This window comes from Misgurnus anguillicaudatus, chromosome 4 (genome assembly GCF_027580225.2).
Source record: "Misgurnus anguillicaudatus chromosome 4, ASM2758022v2, whole genome shotgun sequence".
NCBI classification, from domain to species: domain Eukaryota; kingdom Metazoa; phylum Chordata; class Actinopteri; order Cypriniformes; family Cobitidae; genus Misgurnus; species Misgurnus anguillicaudatus.
Genome location: NC_073340.2, coordinates 31033530 through 31057137, shown reverse-complemented (window position 1 = coordinate 31057137; position 23608 = coordinate 31033530). Strand labels below are relative to the sequence as shown.

The 23608-nt window shown below is 36.1% G+C and overlaps 1 protein-coding gene across 5 annotated transcripts in view; it reads right to left on the bottom strand.

Moving 5' to 3' along the window:
* Positions 1-23608, bottom strand: part of LOC129420802 (uncharacterized) — a 47923-nt gene that overhangs the window by 11833 nt on the left and 12482 nt on the right. For 2 of the 5 annotated variants that reach the window (XM_073867141.1, XM_073867142.1), the window contains exons 13-16: positions 1369-1779; positions 790-1176; positions 646-708; positions 72-479 (exon numbers count right to left, since the gene is read on the bottom strand). In XM_073867141.1, the coding sequence (XP_073723242.1) occupies positions 72-479; positions 646-708; positions 790-1176; positions 1369-1779 (1269 nt within the window). Of the gene's footprint in view, positions 1-71; positions 480-645; positions 709-789; positions 1177-1368; positions 1780-4022; positions 4074-4347; positions 4734-5719; positions 5760-6023; positions 6408-7306; positions 7376-7479; positions 7867-8959; positions 8987-9091; positions 9175-9523; positions 9642-23608 lie in introns of those variants that run through there. The other 3 variants (XM_073867143.1, XM_073867144.1, XM_073867145.1) reach the window with 3 other exon arrangements.

Genomic DNA, 23608 nt, shown 5'->3' with positions numbered 1-23608 from the left:
TAAACCAATTAGTGTGTAATGTGAGAGGTCATAAAACATATTAAGTAAAATATAAAGGAAAATGTTTGTACCTGCACAGTATACAGGCAATGGGATTGACTGCCTTGGCTTTACAAACTTGTAGACGTAATAATTTTCAGGACAAGCTTTGACTTGGATCGGGTTGGATCTGTAGTAACTACACTGGTCATTTTGAGTACCGTAGACTTCACGAGTAACAACTCCATCTTCTAGCTGAGGATGAGGACCACCAAGCCACAGAGAACTGAAACCTCCACATGACATTAAAGTTGCACACCATTCAGGCATCTGAGCATTGGATCCATTAAGAAGGAGTCGATACCAGCCGTTCCATTCAACAACTGTGTCATCATTTCCGGATATCTGTCCATACAGTTGCCAGATATTGAGTGCGCTTCTCCAGTAGTTGTCGAGAATGTTGTAGTTATAGCAGGCGTCGTAATCCGTGTTAACTGTAGCTGTTGAGAAAGAAGTTGCCTGAATCAGTAATGCAATGGTAGAAGAATTTCAAGGTCATGTACAACTGGGTACGCCAATGCATGTCATTTTTTTTTGTTATTCTTAAAATAATTTGTTGATTGTTTGCCGATTTGTCATGCAAGTGTTTTTACTGTGGAAACCTACTCTGAGATCCTGTAAAGGCACCTGGTGGAGTTGGGGAAACCGTCGGGGATACTGTGTTTGGATCTAAAAAATAATTTTAAACAACATTGAAATAGATACTAAATTTGAATGCTTTTAATAACAACAACGACAACAAAACACTACCTGTACAATATCCTGAGCAAAATCTCTGTGGCTTTGCAATTTCATAGACATAATAATCTCCTGGGCAGGCTTTGACTCTGATGGGCGTTGACTTGTAACTACAACAGCCATTCCCTACATCTCCACAGACCTCTCGTGTCACCACTCCATCCTCTATCTGAGGGTGAGGACCATTAAGCCACAGACTAACTTGAGTATTACAGCTGTATGCACTAACACAGTTCTCTTGCATCCGAATGTTCATCCCATTGTTGTAAAGTCTGTACCAGCCATTCCAGGAGAAAGACTCATCACAAATTGCCAATCCACTTTCATTTGAGGCTCTCCAGGGACGGTCCAACGATTTATAGTTGTAACAAGGATCATTGCTAATGCTGTTGAAAGCAACTGCCATGGAGAGAAATATTGTTTAATGCTGACACTTGATCTAATGGAATTGTAAATTAACAATTTAAACATAAAGGTGCTTAAAAGATTCTTCACAGCGATGCCATAGAACAGCGTTTCCCAATTTTATGTTTATTATATCCATGTAATTTGTTCAGGGTCAGATTTCTACAAGTCAAAGTAAAACCATACCTGCACAGTATGCGGGCCGAGGGATTAACACATCAGGTTTGACAAGTTTATAGACATAATAATCTCCAGGACAAGCTTTGACTTGAATGGGATTGGATCTATATTGGCCACACATGTAAGGGTACCACATATATGTTCCCAAGACTTCAAGCGTCACCTCTCCATCTTCAAGTCGTGGATGAGAACCACTGAGATAAAGTCCAGTATCACCTCCACATCCCGAGGTGTAGGTCACACACCACTCGGACATCTGGGCACTTTGTCCGTTCAAAAACATTCGATACCACCCACTCCAGTCAACAAGGTAGTCATTTTGTCCATAGCTTGGGTTTTGGTATTGAGTGATGTCTCTCCAGGAGTCATCAAGAGTGTTATAATTATAGCATGGATCAGGAATGGGAGTTGTAGGTGCTAAGAGAACAGAATCAACGGAGACAACAATTAAGGGTTAGTAAAAGTGTTTTACAGATTATAGAGTCAACATTAATATTTGGGTTATGCATACCTAATCAACCAATACCCCTCATTTCACAGTCTATTGAATTGAACCAATATAGTCATCCAATTGGTAACCTACTTTAGCCAATAACCCAAAAAAAATGTGGTAACTTTTTTGTCTATAGTTAGAAGTCTATGAAATGTACAGACTAATTTTTGCCCTGTTTATCATTAGGAAAATTAACCATGCTTTTGTGGTAAAAGTGTATTAAGCATGTTATATTTGGTGTATTGATTACTATAAGCAATACATATATATACAGTGAGGAAAATAAGTATTTAAACACCCTGCTATTTTGCAAGTTCTCCCACTTAGAAATCATGGAGGGGTCTGAAATTGTCATCGTAGGTGCAAGTCCACTGTGAGAGACATAAAAAATCTAGAAATCACAATGTAGGATTTTTTAACTATTTATTTGAATGATACAGCTGCAAATAAGTATTTGAACACCTGAGAAAGTCAATGTTAGTCTTTGTTTGTAATTACAGAAGTCAAACGTTTCCTGTAGTTTTTCACCAGGCTTGCACACACTGCAGGAGGGATTTTGGCCCACTCCTCCACACAGATCTTTTCTAGATCAGTCAGGTTTCTAGCCTGTTGCTGAGAAACACAGAGTTTGAGCTCCCTCCAAATATTCTCTATTGGGTTTAGGTCTGGAGACTGGCTAGACCACGCCAGAACCTTGATATGCTTCTTACAGAGCCACTCCTTGGTTATCCTGGCTGTCTGCTTCGAGTCATTGTCATGTTGGAAGACCTAGCCTAGACCCATCTTTAATGCTGTAACTGAGGGAAGGAGGTTGTTCCCCAAAATCTCGCAATACATGGCCCAGGTCATCCTCTCCTTAATACAGTGCCGTCGCCCTGTCCCATGTGCAGAAAAACACCCCCAAAGCATGATGCTACCACCTCCATGCTTCACAGTAGGGATGGTGTTCTTGGGATGGTACTCATCATTCTTCTTCCTCCAAATACGTTTAGTGGATTTATGACCAAAACGTTATATCTGACCACATGACTTTCTCCCATGACTCCTCTGGATCATCCAAATGGTCATTGGCAAACTTAAGATGGGCCTGGGCATGTGCTGGTTTAAGCAGGGGAACCTTCCGTGCATGATTTCAAACCATGATGTCTTAGTGTATTACCAACAGTAACCTTGGAAACAGTGGTCCCAGCTCTTTTCAGGTAATTGAACAGCTCCTCCTGTGTAGTTCTGGTCTGATTTCTCACCTTTCTTAGGATCATTGAGACCCCACGAGGTGAGATCTTGCATGGAGACCCAGTCCGAGGGATATTGACAGTCATGTTTAGCTTCTTCCATTTTCTAATGATTGCTCCAAAAGTGGACCTTTTTTCACCAAGCTGCTTGGCAATTTCCCTGTAGCCCTTTCCAGCCTTGCCCTTACGAAAAATTTTTGATGTATTGATTACTATGAGCAAAACCATGGTTTTACTACACTAGCCATGGTTTAACTATGGTTTTTGAAAACCATGGTAGTCAAAACCATGGTTATTTTGTGGTTACCCTGGTTTTACTACAGTAACCATGTTTTTTTGGTTTTAACTGTAGTAAAACCATGGTTCATTTTCGTAAGAGTGTGGAGGTGTACAATTTTGTCTCTAGTGTCTTTGGACAGCCCTTTGGTCTTGGCCATGTTAGTAGTTGGATTCTTACTGATTGTATGGGGTGGACACGTGTCTTTATGCAGCTAACGACCTCAAACAGGTGCATCTAATTTAGGATAATAAATGGAGTGGAGGTGGACATTTTAAAGGCAGACTAACATGTCTTTGAGGGTCATAATTCTAGCTGATAGACAGGTGTTCAAATACTTATTTGCAACTGTATCATACAAATAAATAGTTAAAAAACCATACATTGTGATTTCTGGATTTTTCTGGATTTCACTGTCTCTCACAGTGGACCTGCACCTACGTTGACAATTTCAGACCCCTCCATTAACCCATTAAGTTAATTTGAGGTCAATTCAATCATTGTTGCAATGCAATCATTTACCTTAAAATATAAGGTTATAATATTTTATATCAGTGGTGCTGTAGGTTTCCATATCAGTAGCTCCATGACTACATGTCTGCTTATTCATTCAGACTATAATTAGCATAACAAATAAAGGACACAACTCATAACTTACCAGTTGTGGGGATCTGTGGGGTGCCAAGCGTATAGTTACTGTCCCTGAGAACTAAAAATTTTTGATTAATACTAGTTAATTTAAAAAAATAAACAAATATAACTTAGTCCAGTGCTTCCCAATCCTGGTTCTCAAGTACCCCCATCCCAGTTATCTCTTTTTGTAAAACACATTATCTTCTTCCTTCCAGAATGTCTTCATAACAAGTGAATGAGTTAAATTAGGTGTCTTAAATAAAGGCATCAAAAACATTATAGAAGGGGGTACTCGAGGATCAGGATTGGGAAACACTGCCTTAGACAAACCATTAGGCAAATGTATCTACCTGCACAGTATGCTGTATAGCAGTAAGTTGGGCTGACAAACTTGTAGACATAATAATCGCCTGGGCAGGCCTTTACTTTCATAGGATAGAATTCAAAATGGCAGCACTCGTTGTCCCAGTTACCGCAGACGTGTCGGCTTACCACACCATCCTCGACTCTTGGATGAGGACCATTTAGCCAAAGTGGAGCAAAAGTGCCACAGCTGAACACATCAACACATGTTTCTGGCATCTGAGCGCTCTGACCGTTGATAAAGAGACGATACCAGCCGGACCAGTTGACAAGGGAATCACACATGTACTGATAGTAAATTTGTCCAATGGCTCTCCAAGGGTCATCAAGCATTGTATACGTATAGCAGGGGTCAGCGATGAGAGAGTCAGTTTGGAAAACATTAAACAAGATCAATTCCAGCCAGGTTGACACTGTAGTTGATTGGGTCAAAATTCACGTTAGCAAATTATAATACAAAACAGTTTCAGACATTGACTTGATAAAAGGCATCAACAGTGCTGATACAGGACCAAAATAACAATGGAGCGCTTTTTGTTTGGTACTGTTAGTGATAAACATTCAATGGGATAAAACTTCTGCCGAATATCTTAATAAACTGATGGCTCAAATTTGTAAACATTTTTGGTGTAACTATCAATGCATGCGTACTAAGCATAAAAATTCATTTTCTTTTAGAAACATAAGGGCGGTTTCGGGTTTTTTGTGTGTGTATTCTGCCCTCCAAAGGCTAAGTGCAGTATCTACGCAAACACTGAAACTGAGAAAAATGGCTTTAAAGTTTTTTACACCAGCCAGTCAAACATGTTACTGCAATTTTGGCACACACATTTCTCTGAAATGGGACAAAATTTAACCAGGAGACTTTGTCACAAGACACAACAGATCTCACAAAGCCCATTTTAACCCTTAACTCAATTTTGACCAAATGCGTAGTTACTGCGCTTTCGCTTTGTAGGGCAGTATTGATTACTATAAGCAAAACCATGGTTTTACATCAGTAACCATATTTTTACTACTATCAAATAACTATCAAATGCATGTGTACTAAACGTAAAAATTCATTTCATTGCATAAGACTAAAATGCATGTTTGAGTTGTCTTAACTGAAAATCTGTCTTAAAAAAATCAGTGCCATTGTTTTTTTTTAAAGATGCACACCAGTATTGTTTTTTGTAATTTATGTTTGTAAGAAACTACTTCATATAGCAAAGGCCTAGTCCTGGATTAATCCAATCCTTGTCTGGAAAACTGCCCTATACTTTCTTAAGATGTTAAGATAAATGGCAGTGTGTATACAACTACATTTCTCATTGCCATTTTGTTATCAATACAGGACATAATGTTACATTACCAGTTGTCGTTGGACTGACAGTAGGAATGGTGATGTTCCTGTCCTCTTAAAAACAAAACAAAAAAATCATACAAATAAACAAAATAACAATTAACTTGTATAGCAAATGTATTAAACGTATTTGCATGTACGGCATGCCAACATGCAGGCAGACAGATATATAAAAGTAAAAACAATGAGAGAGAGAGAGAGAGAGAGAGAGAGAGAGAGAGAGAGAGAATGGGGGGGGGTAATTTTTTGGGCAACTTTAAAAAGATTAGACTATGTATTTAATGAAATATATATTAGGACATACAACAATGTATTTACCTGCACAATATGTCCCATAGCAGAAATTTGGGCTGACAAACTCATAGACATAATAATTTCCTGGGCAGGCTTTCACTCTAATATTATTGGGTGAGAAATAACAGCAGTTGTTGTTCCAGTGATTACAGACTTCTCGAGTGACCACGCCATCTTCAACTCTCGGATGTTGACCATTTAACCACATAGGTGCATGAGTACCACAGCTTAATTCATCAACACACGTGTCTGGCATCTGAACGCTCTGACCACGAATGAAGAGACGATACCAGCCGGACCAGCTGACAGAAGCGTCACACATTAAATTGGCAGCATATCTATGGCTGGTGGCTCTCCATGGTTCATCCAACACGGTGTAGCTATCACAAGGATCAATGAGGAAATTGTCTGTTGGAAAATAAGTTTTTCAATATCATAAATCTGCTTCATGAAATTCGCTTCTTCTCGGAAGTGGAGATTCAGTTAAATAAATGCTGGAAAACTTGCTTATTGTTATTTCATGTTAGCGAATGCATTAGCTAATGTAAACAAATACAATCTTACTCCAAAGCGTTACCAATAATTTACATGGGCGGATAAGAACCACAAGTGTTGGGGAAAGTTATTTTTAAAAGTAATGCATTACAATATTAAGTTACTCCCCAAAAAAGTAACTAATTGCGTTACTTAATTACTTTTCATGGAAAGTAATGCTTACGTTACTTTTAAGTTACTTTTGCATTACTTTATCTTACTTGGCTAAGGCTTGATCTCTTTCAGGCCTCGCAGGTGTTTTTTATGATCGCAAAAATGTCAAGCTCTGGCCTGCCATCTCCGTTTTTTGACTCAAACTGTTCAGAATGCGTAATTCTACCTTAATATGTTCAGTTTAATTCAGTACATTATTTTATGTTTAAATTGAATTCATTAAGCTAAAAAGTTACTTTTTTTAAAAATATAACGTGTAAATATTAACGTGTAAATTTATAAAGTAATGCGTTACTTTACTCGTTACTTCAGAAAAGTAATATTATTACGTAATGCACGTTACTTATAATGCGTAACCCCCAACACTGAGAACCACACACTTTTTAAGACCAATTACATTGGACCCAGTCACTTTTTATCTAATTAAGCTCATATGTCTCTTCATTTGTCAAAATGCTGTCAGTCAAGTCCATTCGAATAGACCCACCCACATTTTTTTGCTTCCGACACCCATGTACTACATCCTTATGTACAAGAAGATTAAACAGGAAATTCAGATTCAGAGTTTTAATGGCACGAGAGAAAGTATTATTGTTTACCTGTGAAGATTTGTGGTAGTGTTTGTGGCACTGTTATAGGCTCTGATGAAGGGTTAAGACCTAAAACATCTGGTATCAGGAAAATACTTATATTACACATCAGTCATTTTTAAAGACGCCCTACATGTATAAATAAAGTGATGTACAAAGTGTGTAAGAGGAAAGGAGTCTACCTGCACAATATGTTCCACAGTACAATGGACTGACAAACTCATAAACATAAAAATTTCCAGGACAAGCTTTGACATTTATGGAATAAGAGCTGTAACCACAGCAGTCATTCCATGTGGGACTACAAACGTCCCGGGTGACCACTCCATCTTCAATCTGTGGGTGACGACCATTGAGCCACATTGGATAATAAGATCCACACATGCCATTGCTAACACATGACTCTGGCATGTGAGCATCCTGTCCGTTAAGGAAAAGCCTGTACCAGCCATACCAGTTCACATTATAATCACATGATGGATACTGGTTATATGAAAAGTCAATGGCTCTCCAAGGATCGTCCAGATAGATATAGTCGTAGCAGGGGTCAGTAATAGTGGTGGAAGGAGCTGATGAAAGATTGAAAAGTCGATGCATTAAGTGAAATGGCACATCCATACTCTAAAGTTCATTCTCTATTATTGAATATCAAGTGCATTGAAAATTAAAAATATTAAACAATACAGTAAAGTTAAACAAATACAGTTCATACAGCTTCCCTACATTAAAATAAAGACATTCATAAAAGTGCCCTAAAATAATATATGTGTTACAACTACATTAACAATAAGACTTTAGGGTTCTCAATTCTAGAACATAACCCAAACTTTTAATTTAATATGTAAATGTATATAGTTTTGTATAAAATATGTTTTCTACATAAACACAAACATATCAAATAACCTGTTTAATGTTTCCAGTCGGGCTACCTAATGGTAGTTAAAACTGGCTCATATTGCAGAGGGAGTATACAGACATTTTTTTAGAAAATATATTTTAGAACAACAAGTAGAATGAGACGTTATAGAAATAAGGGAAAATATTATACAATTAATTAAACATTGATTATAAAATACATGCAAGTTATTCTGTACTTTTATGCATTTGTATCTAGTATGGTTGCATGCAGATCTGTTGCAAAATAAAAAATATAAATCATGCTTTCATATTTATTTTAGTGCAATTTTATCAATAAACCAAATATTCAGTTCTCATGCGTCTTAAATGGTTTGTTTAATTGTGGTTGTAGATTCATCACGAATGCGTTTTGCACAGAGTGGGTTCTAAAGACAGCGGCACAACAATACAAATCACATGTCTGAAACCCATAAACAGGTTCATGTTCACACTGCCACAACAAACTTGCGTGTGATTGTGCGACTGAAAAGTAAAAGCATCCAGAACGCAGAAACAATGGGCATATAGATGTTAAACCTGTTTAACACGTTGATAACAATCTAGGTTAATCTGTTTCACATTCAGCCTTTCCAGAATTCGTCCAGGTATGGTATGTGGTAAATATGCTTTCACATTTGAGCTACAATCTTTGTAGGAAATGTATTTTTATCCAATTTGATAACAAAATCTAATCAAATTCAAATGATATCAAATCAAATAATAATAAATTACGTCAAAGTAAGAAGAACGATTAGCCTACTGTACCTGATGTTTGCCCATTGGTTGTTTCACCTGTTAAAAATGTAAAATCCAAGCATTAATTTTAATAGCAACATTCAGTCATTTCACATTCAACAATGTCTTGTTTTAAAATGTGATACAGTATATTCTTCTCACCATAAATCAGCAACAGTAGCGGCACACACAATGAGATTAGAAACCTCATTGTTTCAGATTTCTTCTGAAGATCTCAAACCGATCTGTAAAAACAAAGTTTGCAATTTATTTTCTCTTTTTCATTACTTTGTTCACATTCTACATATAAAAAATAATCAGTAAGCAATTAATAAAAATTATATGGATAGATAAATTAAAGTTGTGAAAACTACTACAAATTAAATATATTACAAAAAGAAATATAATTAAAAATAAATTCATAAGACATTTTTTACCACCCCAGTATGTATAAAGTACAGTTTTTACTGCCTGCACTGCACATTTACATTAGTTCACTTATTTCAAGTAATCTTATAATTTTATTTTGAAAAATATTAAACAACAAAAGCATGTATGAGATAAACTAATACAAAACTATACCCAAGACTTTACCTGAGATACAAACCCTGCAGAGCAACCTCACAGAGATCTCTCTTCAGCTGTTTCTCCAGAATAAAAAGTGATGCTGATTTTTTTGGGTCTTAGATGTTTCTTTGTTTTTTTCTTTAAATAATGTGGGAGGATCTTTACGGGAACAGAAGTACCTCTTTACAAAAAGTGAATTTTTTCACGCGTACACAGTCCTGAATGTGTCTGACATCCCTGGAATTAAGTAAGTTTACTTCCTTGAACAGCCTTAGATACCACACATTAACACGGTAATACCAGCTCTCATTCATTAACATCGTTTGGATAAACCCCTTGAGATGTACCATTTCACTTTTGAGGGGGTCTTAACATTCAAAGTTACATAACCAGTTACAAATGTACACAATTACATTTACAAACATTTACAATCATTTAATTTAAAATTACAGTTACAAACAACAAACAAGCAAGCAACAAAACAAACAAAGACAAACATTACCCCATCAAGGTACACAAATAATCAGTAATAAATCAACAAAATACAATTAAAAATAAACATCAAATCTAATACCAGTAATAATAAAAAAAAAAAAATATATAAGATAATAACAGTGACCGTTTCAATGGTAGCATGTGTTAAGATGCTAAAGATCCTTTAAACAACCAAAATTATTTAATAGATTTAATGTCTGCATGTTAATTATTCCAATCTATTGGGGCTTCAAACATAAATGCTCTTTTGCCAATTGTTTTTTTTTTGTTTTTTGTTTTTGGCATGATGAGCAACATTAATTAGCTAACATGACAATAAGCAACATATTTTACAGCATTTATTAGTTTATATAATGTAAATACAACAGCATTGTTCATTCATGCATTGGTCATTAATTGATGAACAGAAATCTGACACTTGTCATTTAAAAAACATTAAAGCACTTAGCAAGTCTCTTTTTACCAGAACAGGAGTCACATGCTGCCAAGCAGCTTTTAACAGCATGACAACACAATGTAGATTAATCATAACTGAAGTAACAGGTAATTCAAGATTATTTGGTAACACTTTACAGTAAGGTTGCATTTGTCTTAGCTATGTATTACCTTACATGAACAAACAATGAACAATACTTCTATGCCATTTATTAATCTTAGTTCATGTTAATTTTGGCACTTACTAATACATTTATAAAATCAAGCATCAAGCAACTGTTTAAATTAATTAATGCACCATGACCGAACATGAACAGCTATATTGACATATAACATTAACAGGAATTTATACATGCTAAAAAACTATATTGATCATTGTTTGTTCATGTTAGTTGCTAATGTTAACTACAACCTATTACAATAAAAAGTGTTAAAGGAATATTCAATTTTCTTAAAAGAAAAATCCAGATAATTTACTCACCACCATGTCATCCAAAATGTTGATGTCGAGAAGAAATTATGTTTTTTGAAGAAAACATTGCAGGATTTTTCTCATTTTAATGGACTTTGATAGACACCAACAATTAATACTTTACTCAACACATAACAGTTCTTTTCAACGGAGTTTCAAAGGACTATAAATGATCCCAAACGAGGCATAAGGGTCTTATCTAGCAAAACGATTGTCATTTTTGACAAGAAAAATAAAAATATGCTCTTTTAAACCACAACGTCTCGTCTAGGTCCGGTCCAGCGCGACCTAACGTAAATGCATAGTGACGTAGGGAGGTCACGTGTTACATATATAAAACGCACATTTGCGGACCATTTTAAACAATAAACTGACACAAAGACATTAATTAGTATCAGTTGACATACAACAACGTAGGAACAGTCCTCTTTCTCAAGACTTGTAAACACTGGGGCGGAGTTTTGCGTTTGTCCTCTGTGACCTCTTGACGTGATGACGTATTGCGTATGGTCAAGCTAGCGCATCACGACTGGATTTAGACGAGAAGTTGTGGTTTAAAAGTGTATATTTGTTATTTTTCTTGTCAAAAATGACAATCGTTTTGCTAGATAAGACCCTTATGCCTCGTTTGGGATCATTTATAGTCCTTTGAAACTCCGTTGAAAAAACTGTTAAGTGTTGAGTTAAGTATTAATTGTTGGTGTTTATTAAAGTCCATTAAAATGAGAAAAATCCTGCAATGTTTTCCTCAAAAAACATAATTTCTCCTCGACTGAACAAAGAAAGACATCAACATTTTGGATGACATGGTGGTGAGTAAATTATCTGGATTTTTCTTTTAAGAAAATTAATATGCCTTTAACGATAATTGAGTCACTTTTTTGCCTGATGAAAACTGTAAATACAATGGCAGCTTACTAAAATACATACACACCTCAGTATGCTCACAGCAGATCAATTAATTAAAATCCAAATGTGTTGTACCGTTAAGTTGGTATATGTTTTTATGTCTGTGTAGTGTTTTTAATATGCTTTAAGGCAAGCAATGCAAATTCGTCTTTCAACACCATTGCGGAGTATTTTTTACATAAAATTGGTGACAATTTTGGAGACACTTTTTTGACACTTTATGCTACCAGCTATTAGCACAGCTAAACCAATTTGTTTTTCACGCATATCTGAGAGATCATTTTTCAGCTGCCTGCAGTCTCGTGTTCTTCCTGGTTCCATCATGTGCTGTAAACATGCTCACCCCTGCGCAGTAAGTTATGACATTCAAAAAATGGCTGAAATAGTTACCTGTCATCATGGGCTTCAAGGCCATGGAGAAAGGAAGTAGTTTCATACAAAAGAGGCTTTTAATGTTTTTGATTTATCTACAAACTTGTGCATTAAACAGTTGTATAAGTGTATAAGAACTCAGTATCACTAGAGCAGTCATGTAATTGTATACCAGGAAGGCTGTGATTAGGCTAGAGGCGTGAGGTCGCAATGCTGATGCATATAGCCATATCTCACAACTACAAGAGTGATATTGCAAAAAGAATCAAAAAGAATTCAAAAATATTTTTTTTCAAGACACGGTTACATTCTCAGTCAGTCTGCAACGATGTCTGGTATTTCTCTGTCACTAAAGCACTAAATTCATTATTGGTGCTTGCATTTATGCAAAGCATCACTATTGCTATTGCTCAGGGATATTATTATTCTTATTTCGGCGCGTAACTCGTCCTGCACGGTTTGCTGTAGTCGCACGAAAGAGGGCTCAAATCGACCGGCTTATTGACGGGATGGGTGCTATATCTTTTATAAGCGATCGGATGAAGGATTTCCGAAAGGGGGTGTCATAAAGACATGGGGGTGGGCTCATTTTACTCAGGCATCCAATCAGTCTCTCAGGATTATTACATAGGTATTAAGCCACGCCCCTAGCAACCACTTTTGAGCACCGTAGCAACATAAAATTCAAACAGTTATATCTCAGCATCAGAACATCATAGAGACACAGGGGTTACTTGTGACTCGGAGTGTAATCACTTGCCACATCATTGGCCACTCCCAAGCCACGCCCCTAGCAACCAAATATGAGCACCCTAGCAACGGAATAAACAAATCGTTATATCTCTGCATCAGAACATCATAGAAACACGGGGGTTGGACCGTTTTATTTGTGACTCGGAGGGTAATCACTAGTGGATGCCAAGTGGTATTAAGGCAGGTCCACAGCAACCAAATATGAGCACCCTAGCAATGGAATAAACACTCATGACTCTGAGCATAGACATTATATACGTAGAAACCTCGTAGACTAAGCTGCCTATTGGAGCTGACGTATCACGCGGCCGCCATCTTGGATGGGTCTCCAGTGCGCTCCCTTGCATTCATTTCTAATGAGGAATAATCATAACTCCCCTAATTTTTCTAAAATATTTTACTTTCTACATGAAGTAATTTTTTAAGTATCTGTATTTTATCAGTGTTTTTCTTTGGAAAACTTATATTCCAAAGCATATTATCATAATTTTTACTCCACTACATTTCATAATTTCAAGTTTTTGGTTTATATTTAACATTTAAGTACATTAAACATCTACTTTTTTACTTTTACTTAAAAAGTACTTTAGTACTTTTACTAAAGAAAAGTAAAAGTACACAATTTTTATGTAATTTTTACGTAATTATGTATTTTATGTAATTAGGTATTAAATTCAATTCAATGAATTGGCTGTGAGAATTTTCATTCCAAATAGCTGTTGCCAAAAACGAATCAGAGTTTCCCCTCTTGTTCTTCTATATTCTTTGCTACAGAGTTTTGACGACTCTGTCACAACAAAACCCTCCCGTTTTATAGCAACTTCCCATTGCCTCCTTATGCCTGTATCACTGGGAAACCTTCAAATGTGAAGGAAAACAGTGAGAGATCATGAGAGAGAGTACCAGTTCCTGCTGAAGACCTTCATTCCTCGTTTGGGATCATTTAGAGTCCTTTGAAACTCAGATGAAAAAAACTGTTAAGTGTTGATTTAAGTATTAAGTGTTGGGTTCTATTAAAGTCCATTAAAATGAGAAAAATCCTGGAATGTTTTCCTAAAAAAAAAACATAATTTCTTCTCGACTGAACAAAGAAAGACATCAACATTTTGGATGACATGGTGGTGAGTAAATGATCTGGATTTTTTTTTTTGAATTGACTAATCCTTTAACCCTTATGTAAAGTGGTGTGCTCTAATGCAGGGGTTTTCAAACCTGTCCTGGAGGACCACTGGTACTGCACATTTTGCATGTCTCCCTCATTAGAAAAACCTGGTTTAAATCTTCAGCTCATTACTAGAGACTGCACAAAATGTATCACTAAAGTAGTGATGTGAGCAGTTGGCCACATCCAGTGAAATGAATAGGTCTCTATGGACCTCTGCTGGTCAAAATGATTTATTTCCTAAATTGTAATTCTTTTATGTTTTTTTTTTCTAAACAGCAGATGGCTGAATTCAACACATAACATCTAGATCAATATCTTCAAACTATTTAAATCAAATTAAGATGAAAATTTAGGTGCAAATTTACATGCAAGCTAATGGTGTAGTTGATTACTTTAGTGGTAAACGGGTATAAAATTAGTTTGTATCTCCCAACACGCAGCATTAATGTATGGATGGAAAACATTATATTATTTGTATCATTAAAAATGTATATATTTTTGTTAGCACCCTTTCAATTTCTGGGGTCATTTTACCCCCAACGGAATTATTATGTAAACAGGAAAATCTGTGTTTATGAAGGTTAAATGAATCACGCAATGCGATTTAGTAAGGTTTGCGTTCGCCAATTCACTAATGTTTACATGCTTTAGAGTATTTAAGGGCATCTAAAGGCATGTCATTATTTTCAGCTTTTTATATATTATTTCCCACCCAGCAACAATGTCTTTATTTTTTCTTTTAAATTATCTAATTTTGTGATTTTTTTGTTTTGTTTTTCGGCGAGTTTTTATTTGGATGCACTGCTGTAGTATTTATATTACTGTAAATTGTTCAATAAAAAAGGTTTAAAAAAATCACAGGTGTTTAATGGTGACTATATGAAAATGGCAAAAGCATTAATAATTTCCATTACTACCATCAGTATCAACCAATATTGTACATTATTATAGACCAATCCTGCTCCTTTTACAAAAACGTAAGTATTAATAATGATAGTAAGTTATTTTATTTGACAAAGTGTTTGAAAAGAAAGTGTTACAAGTTGGAAAAAATAAAAACAATAATCTTATATCACCATACTAAACAAATTATGACCCAGGACTTTCCGTAAAGCCCATTATCAATAACATTATCAATGCAAATCAATTAAACAAAAAGTTTAATTAGGTTATTAATTCTTTATATATTATTAATATCAACAGATATGAGTAACCAAAAATGCATATGCATTTAAAGCAGAAAATAATTATAATTCTGTCTTTCTTTGTCAAATTCTGCTAGAAGATAAAGAAGGCACTCAAAACTAAACAAAATAATCAGTAACATAATCCGAGATCTTTTCATTGGTTCATGGGGCGAAAATATCTGTGAAAAGAAAACACATGACAAATGTGTAAAACAGAAATAAATATTTCTTTAAAATCTGCATAATCTGTACACTCTAAAAAGATTCTGTAGAAATTACAGTAGTACTGGCAGCTGGTTGCCAGTAACTTACTGTAGATTTTACATTTATGGTATTTACTGGCAACAGTTTGTTCAAAGTTAAATGAACATTAATCATTTTTAGTCTTTATCTTCTACAGTAAGTTACTGGCAACCAGCTGCATAATTACTGTACAGCTATTTTTTACAGTGTACCATAATAATGTGCATGGAGAATAATAGAAAAAGAATGAAGAATTTCTGTAGAGGCATACATGTCATGGTTTTAATTCCCAGTGAACACAATACAGATAAGAATGTAAAACATGAAAGCACTGACCTTTGCTTTGATAAAAGCATCAGACACAGTCATAACATAAACTAATGCTGAGTCCCAATTCGAATACTATCCGTCCTAAATAGTATTCGAAACTAAAATTAGTACGTCCCAAATTGTAGTATGTTGAAATGAGTATCCCAAAGATACCCGGATGGTCTACTATTTCCGGTTAGAATTCGAAGTGCAGATCAATGCACACACTAAGGGCTAATATTGCCCACAACCCATTGCGTGCGAGAGGGAGTAGCAACCTCACTGACCTTCTTGCATATTTGTAGTAATACTTTATTAGTCCAACGAAAGAAATATGGTTACTACACTTTTACTATAGTAAAAGCATGGTTCATTTTCATCTGGGTTTTTTTGAGTTATATACATAAGTATAAAATTAAGTATAAAATACGTTAAACAATAGTTATACTATAAACTATTTTGACTTAAAAATAAATAGCTTTCGTTACACACATTGACATGAACGTCAGAACCAGCTGCCTCCCTGACGACCTGCGTTTGGGTCTAATGACACTCTGCTTCACCCCTCAACTTGGTAGAACACATTGTAAAATGTATTGTGAAAAAACGATGCGGAAAAAAAATGGGAATAGTAAATAAAATTATATTGGACATAAGTTATAAGAATGAATGAAATATTGTTAACAGTCATGGTGTGCCTAACTAGGCAACCACGTTTTCGTTCACGTTGCATGACGTCATCGAAGTATGTCCCAGAACGTGCATACTTTTTTGCTACACACTCAAAAGTATGTACGTTTTCCTCACAAAAACAGTACATACTTTTAGGTCGTAATATAAGTAGGCGAATTGGGACTCAGCATAAATGTTTACCTGAGTTTCCTTTAGACCAGACCAGTGGACCCATAGATATGGAGGCAGTGTCATGAAAGTCAACAGATCTGTGCCCTCTCATGTGATGTCCAGGGTAACAGTGCTAAAGATTTAAATAGATCATCTGAATACAATGTCATTAAATTTTATGCATCTGATCTGATTTTTTGCAATTTAACACATTGAAGTCTGAAGTCTATGTCATCTCCAAACTTAGCCTACACAATAATACTGTTAACTAAAAAGAAGCCAAACAAGAAACCATGCTGCATCCCTGCAACACAAAAATACATCTCTGTACCTGACCTTTTGTTCGAAATTATAGTACATCTTTAGGAGATGTTATGACCAAATAAACATTTCATTAATTAAACGGTAGGAGGATTTGTGAACTTACAGCTGAGCAGTCATTGTTGGTCCGGAGACAAAGGTGAACTTTACAGTGCAAGTAAACCTTATTGGAGTCTGCAGTAAAGACGAACATCCTGAAGGAGAAACGGCTGGATGTAGAGAGGCCGTTCTGCAGAAGCTTCACTGTGTTGTCATGTGGATTGGGACACCTGAGAATATTGATAACCAACATATCAAAACATATCATAGAAATGATGACCTTTTACAAAACACAAATCATTGTCTTACTCTTCAGTGATGAGATCCCAACGGAGAGATGACAGAGGATCATTCACAGGTGTAGCCCAACATCCGTCAATCACTGAGGCAAACTGATCACTGTCAACTCCATAAACACCAACTTCAACAAAAACCTCCTCATTCACCAGCACACCCACACTTCCATTGAAGGGAACTGAGAATTCAGCATCCAGATAAGGAACCATCCTGACCTGATACGTCCCTTCACCCTGAAATGTTCTGTGTATTCGGCTGTCAAAATGGTTCATAATAAAGATGAGTTAAATAAATCAATATAGTAATTTTTTAGCAAAACACTGAAATAATTGCATTTTTATGAAGAAATTTTGTTAGAGATCAGATTCAGAATGATTATCAAAACATACACAGAGTGTAAAATCAATAAATAACTTTTTGCTTCATTTTTTATATAAATTGGGTAAGTGCACCATTTAGTGGATAATCGCGGTATTACAGATTAACATAAAAACTCATCAGGAACACGTTTTTTTTTCACGCAAATGTTTTCTCTTAAGTGACGAATTACTCGTCCATGGCAGGGAAATAGTTAAATTAAGTGCGCACTACCTCTCCAGAGGGTTGATGTCCATGGAGACTGTTTGGGTTTGGTGGTAGATACAGCTGAAAGACAGCTTCAGACCTCTCTCTCTGCTGATGACACCTTCAGATGGGCCTGGCTGTCCCGTGATAAAATTCTCATAGATGAAGTGAGTACCATTGGCCTGTGGAGCACAGATATTTTGCTTTGCTTTTTGTATTGGTTGAGCATAACACTAGCCATACACGAGTCCTGGGTTTGATTCCCAGGGAATGCATTGACTGACGCTAGCTGCATTTCTGTTATCCTTTAAAGCAAATTGACTTTGCGTTTTACGTCTCCTTTGGTTAAAAACCATACCTAGTGCGGTGGATGTGATAGGCGGTGTCCGAAACCGCATACTGTACAGTACGTACTGAATGAGATAAAGTACCTACTTACTGACCGTTAAAACAGTATGTACTGTATATAGTATGAATTCTGGTAGCATGAATGAGATTCAGACATACTACATCTGCCATGTTCATACATCACGTGACATACGTTGTCATCACGTCATGTCATTCCAGTGCAAAAACAGCCGCATGCCTCTTCTTCTTTGTTGGATAACTCCTCTCCCGGGGCATCATGGGATAGTGAAGTGTCCGTTATAAGCACACTTCCAAATCTAACCGAAAGGAGTATGTCATCCGGGGACATTTCGTCTACTGTTTTTGGAGTACTATGAATTCAGACATACTACTCGCCTCGCCTACTGCTTTTCACCTACTATAGTATTGAAGTAGGTGGATTCGGACGCAGCAATAGTAAACCTATATCAGTTGGCGTGATGTTTGGAACGATAATTGCAAGAGGAAAAAGTCGAATAGGTTAATGAAAACGCCATCATTTTTATAATAGTTTTTTTTTCGACATTTAGGAAATAATGCTAAAGTTTTATGCAAATCTGTAATGGAAATGCAGCTACTGTTTTTCTCAAAGCAATAAACCAAAAACGTTTGTGAAAGAAAACAATCAGTTTCTTTTAGAATATTTAGAGATCAATAAGTCATGGTTAAATGTAAACAACATTGTAAGCTTTGAAGGATCTAAAATGGCAGCACGCAGGCTCCATGCTGGTAGGTAAGACTGGTAATTTTTCCATAGTAGAGTACTTGGTGAATCTTACCACAAGACTTGTACCACAGATGTGTTCTTTGTTATCAAAACTGAACTCAAGTCTGCCATTCTGGACAGTTCCTTTACAGCTGGGGTCATTCAGGTGTAAGAGATCAGTTGGAAAACCAGCTTCAAAGAGCTGACAACGAGACAAAGACACGAACCCAGAGCTGCTTTCACAAGTCTCATAGACATCTGAGGAGTAAAACGGATAAACAGATTATTGACATCGATTAAATAGAAACAGTTAATGCATTACATGTTTGTTATAGGTTTATAATAAAGTAAAACAAACCGAAATTGCCAGGGTCAGATGTGGGGTGATCTCCTTTACAGAAACAGCCGTAAACACCATTCTGTTCTCCACACCACTCATCCTCAGTACAGTTGAGTTCAAAGCAGGGATCTCTCACAGCTAAAACAACAGAAAATGAGTCAGAATTAGGGTGCAATGGGGGGGTCACTCCCTCAGATCAACATGCGTGTGATTTATTTTGCTGTGTGTCCCATACAGCAAAAAAATACAAATTCCTTGGGCATCTCAGCATTTTATCAGTAAGAGGATTTCTAAGTGGGCTATTGACACAAAATTTCCACCAGATTTAGCCATTAAGCCAAATATTGAATTCGTACAAAAAATCAGAACATTTAAGTATACAAGTTGAGTCATAATAAATAAAGTGAAATGACACAGGGAATAAGTATTAAACAAATGAAGATAACAAGGTGCAAAATGGCATAGAAAGCCAGGAGATCACCTGAAATCTGTCAGTATTGAGAGAGAAACCCTGCCCCCTATCAGTACTAATTAATATCAGCTGCTTTAATCCTAATTGATGGCCTATAAACTCTTCTAATTACCCAGGAGGCACACAGGAAAGACTTCATGATGGGTCTAATAACTCTCTCAAGATCTTTGTAATCCTGTCGTTGAATGGGGGAATAGTTATAGGCGCATTTTGAGAATCCTGAATGTTCCTGTGAGCACTGTGGGGGCCATTATCCGGAATTGGAAAGAGCATCACTTCACTATAAACCGGCCACGATCAGGTGCTCCACATAAGATCCCTGTCCGAGGAGTCCAAAGAATAAACAGGAGAGTTCTCTAAGAGCCAAGAACCACTCGGGCAGAACTTCAGGAAGACCTTGCATCAGCAGGTACTGTTGTTTCAAAGAAAACTATAAGCATTGCACTGAACCGCCATGGCATCCATGCACGCTCACCACGCAAGACTCCATTGCTGAACAAAATGCATGTTGAGGCTCTGTTAAAGTGTGCGAAAGAGCATTTGGAGAACTTAGCATGTGGATTATTGGTAGACTATAGTATGGTCAGATGAAAGCAAAATTGAACATTTGAGCAGCCATTCTACACACCATGTTTGGAGAAGAAATGGCACTGCCCAAGACCCCAAGAACACCATACCAACAGTTAAGTTTGGGGGTGGAAGCATCATGGTTTGGGGCTGCTTTTCAGCAATGAGTACTGGAAGACTTCATATTATTGAAGGCAGGCTGAATGGAAAAATATATCGGGACATTCTGGATAAAAATCTGCTGCCATCTACCAGAAAGCTGAAAATGAAAAGAGGGTGGACAAACACAAGGCCAAGGAAACAATTAAGTGGTTTCAAAGAAAGAAAATCAAGTTGCTTGAATGGCCCAGTCAATCGCTAAAACTAAAAATAGTTTCGTTTTTTTCATAAAGGACAGTCTGTATAATATTTTGATTGGCTGTTTAAGCATGCTCCACCACCCTAACATTTTCCCCTCCTGGGACTTTTCGCCCACAGGGTTTTTCTCCTAGGGGTTTTTTTTCAACCCCTGGGGAGTCTGCTGACATTGGCTTAACTTCACACTCTCTTACATACGTTACTACGCTCACTAGTATGGTTAATCTTAACCACTGTATTCTGATGTTTATGTTTTATGATTTTTCTGTGTTTTTTCCTGCATCTATTAATGTAAAGCTGCTTTGAAACAATTAAACAATTGTGAAAAGCGCTATATACATAAAACTGAATTGAAATTTAAATTTAAAAAGTAAATTTACTTGTTGTTGTGGTTGTTGTGGTTGTTGTTGTGGTTGTTGTTGTTGTTGTAGGTGTTGTTGTCTGGATGAAGTTTGTAGCGTCTGAGATAAGAAAACATTTTACATAAAATCAATATCAAAAAAGTACAAAGTTGATCAGAATGAACATCAGTAAAACGTACAAACCTGCACAATATGCTGAGCAACTCAGCGGACTGACAAACTGATAAACATAATAATTTCCTGGACACGCTTTGACTTGTATGGGATAAGAGTTGTAAGCACAGCAGTCATATGGTGAGGAACCACACACTTGTCGAGTGACCACTCCATCTTCCACCTGAGGGTGAGGACCATTGAGCCAAAGTGGGTAATAAGTGCCACACATGCCATAATTTACACATGACTCTGGCATCTGAGTATTCTGGCCATTGATGAAAAGTCTGTACCATCCATTCCAGTTCACATTATAATCGCACATTACACCAAAGTAATTATTATAATAAGGATTGTTGGTGGCTCTCCAAGGCTCATCCAGACCTGTGTAGTTGTAGCAGGGGTCAATGCTCGGAGTCGAGATAGAAACTGTTATGGGAAAGATATAAAATATGCTTATAAAAAAATGACAATTGAAACCTCCAAAGAATGCTGATACATTTTGTATCAGACATCATATTTTATATCTGTAAATAGTTACAGTATAGCAAGATTGCAAGAAATTGTACCTGCACAATATGAAGGGACAGGTATCGATAGATATGGCTTTCTGAGTTTGTAGACATAATAATTTTCAGGACAAGCTTTGACTTGGATGGGGTTGGATCTGTAGTAACCACACTGGTCATACCGACTGCCAAAAACGTCACGGGTAACAACTCCATCTTCTAGCTGAGGATGAGGACCACCAAGCCACAGAGAACTGAAACCTCCACATGACATGTATCCTGCACACCACTCAGGTATCTGAGCATCGGATCCATCAAGAAAGAGTCGATACCAGCCGTGCCATTCAACACGTGTGTCATCATGTCCAGATGCATTTCCATTTGAATACATAAGTGCACTTCTCCAATTGTCGTCTAGAATGTTGTAGTTATAGCACGGATTGTAATCTGTGTAATTGGAAATTGATAAAAAAGAAAATAAAACTTTTTTGAGCAATAGCAGGCAAATTAAATCCTAATTTCTAATTCTAATCAAATGACTTCAGGACTTCAATCTCCCAAAAAAAGCTCAAGATGTGTTTCGTGCCAAGAGAGGTCACACACTGACTGATGCCTGAAGAAGACATTTAGTTCTGAAAATTGTTTTGTTTTTAATTTTGTTTACATAATTCCTGTATTTCTGTTTGTATCTTAAAAAAGAGTAAAAAATAAATATGGATGGACATGAAAACTTTGCTAAAACAACAAAGCTGGTGATGGTGGCCTAAAACTTTTACACAGTACTGTATATATATATTTATGCAGTATGGGGTATTATCTTTATATGTGAATTTTAAGCTAAAAATTGTATTTTTTATAAAGGACAGTCTGTTCAGGAAATAATATTCAGATTGTCTGTTTAACCCTCTGGGATATAAGGGGTTTTTAGAGCCCTGGGTAAGTTTTGACCTGCACTGACATTTGTGCTTTTTTCAGTTGCTTAAAAACATATTAATGGCAAAAGTCTCATAACACTGTGTTCATCACTAACTGGGCTACAATATCATATAATCAACATGTATGTACATGTTTGTATTTTTGAGAGAAAAATGTTTATGTGTGGTTTTTGAAAAAGCTAAATTTTTAAGTCACTGATATAAGTCCACAAAACTCATTCTAAACATGTTTTCCCAAGACTTTTTAAAACAGGATCTAGTAGTCTGGAGTTTTTTCTTCATCAAATGATGTGAAAATCATTCGGCCTACTCATTCACATAAAACAATATATTGATTTACAATTTCTAAGACACTTTTGCTTGGGATAGGCCGTATGTGTGGAGGCGGGAAAGCTCCTGAATAATCGGTGATTGACAGCTGAGGAACAAAAGAGTTGAATAATGAGCCACATAATGAGCCACATAATGAGCCTTGTAGGAATGTTCAACAGGAATGTAATTTTCTCTGTAGTAAAACCATGATAAGGTTTACTTGGGAAGTAAACAACAAAAACAAAAATTTCCAATATAATGTAAATACACACACACATTATATATATATATATATATATATATATATATATATATATATATATATATATATATATATATATATATATATATATATATATATATATATATATATATATATATATATATATATCTATATTTTTTTTTCTATTAATTTTACAAGTATAAGTTACCTTTTAAAAACCATAGTAGCCTAATCATGGTAAAGGTACTGTTTGGCCATCGAAAAAATGAACACAGGGTTAGTGTTTGGTTGGCCAGCGAGAGGTTTACTTTTGTACAGTAAAAGTTTAAAAGAGGAACTGCTTATCGTTGTCTGGACTCTTATTTGTGTTTTTGTAATCATTATA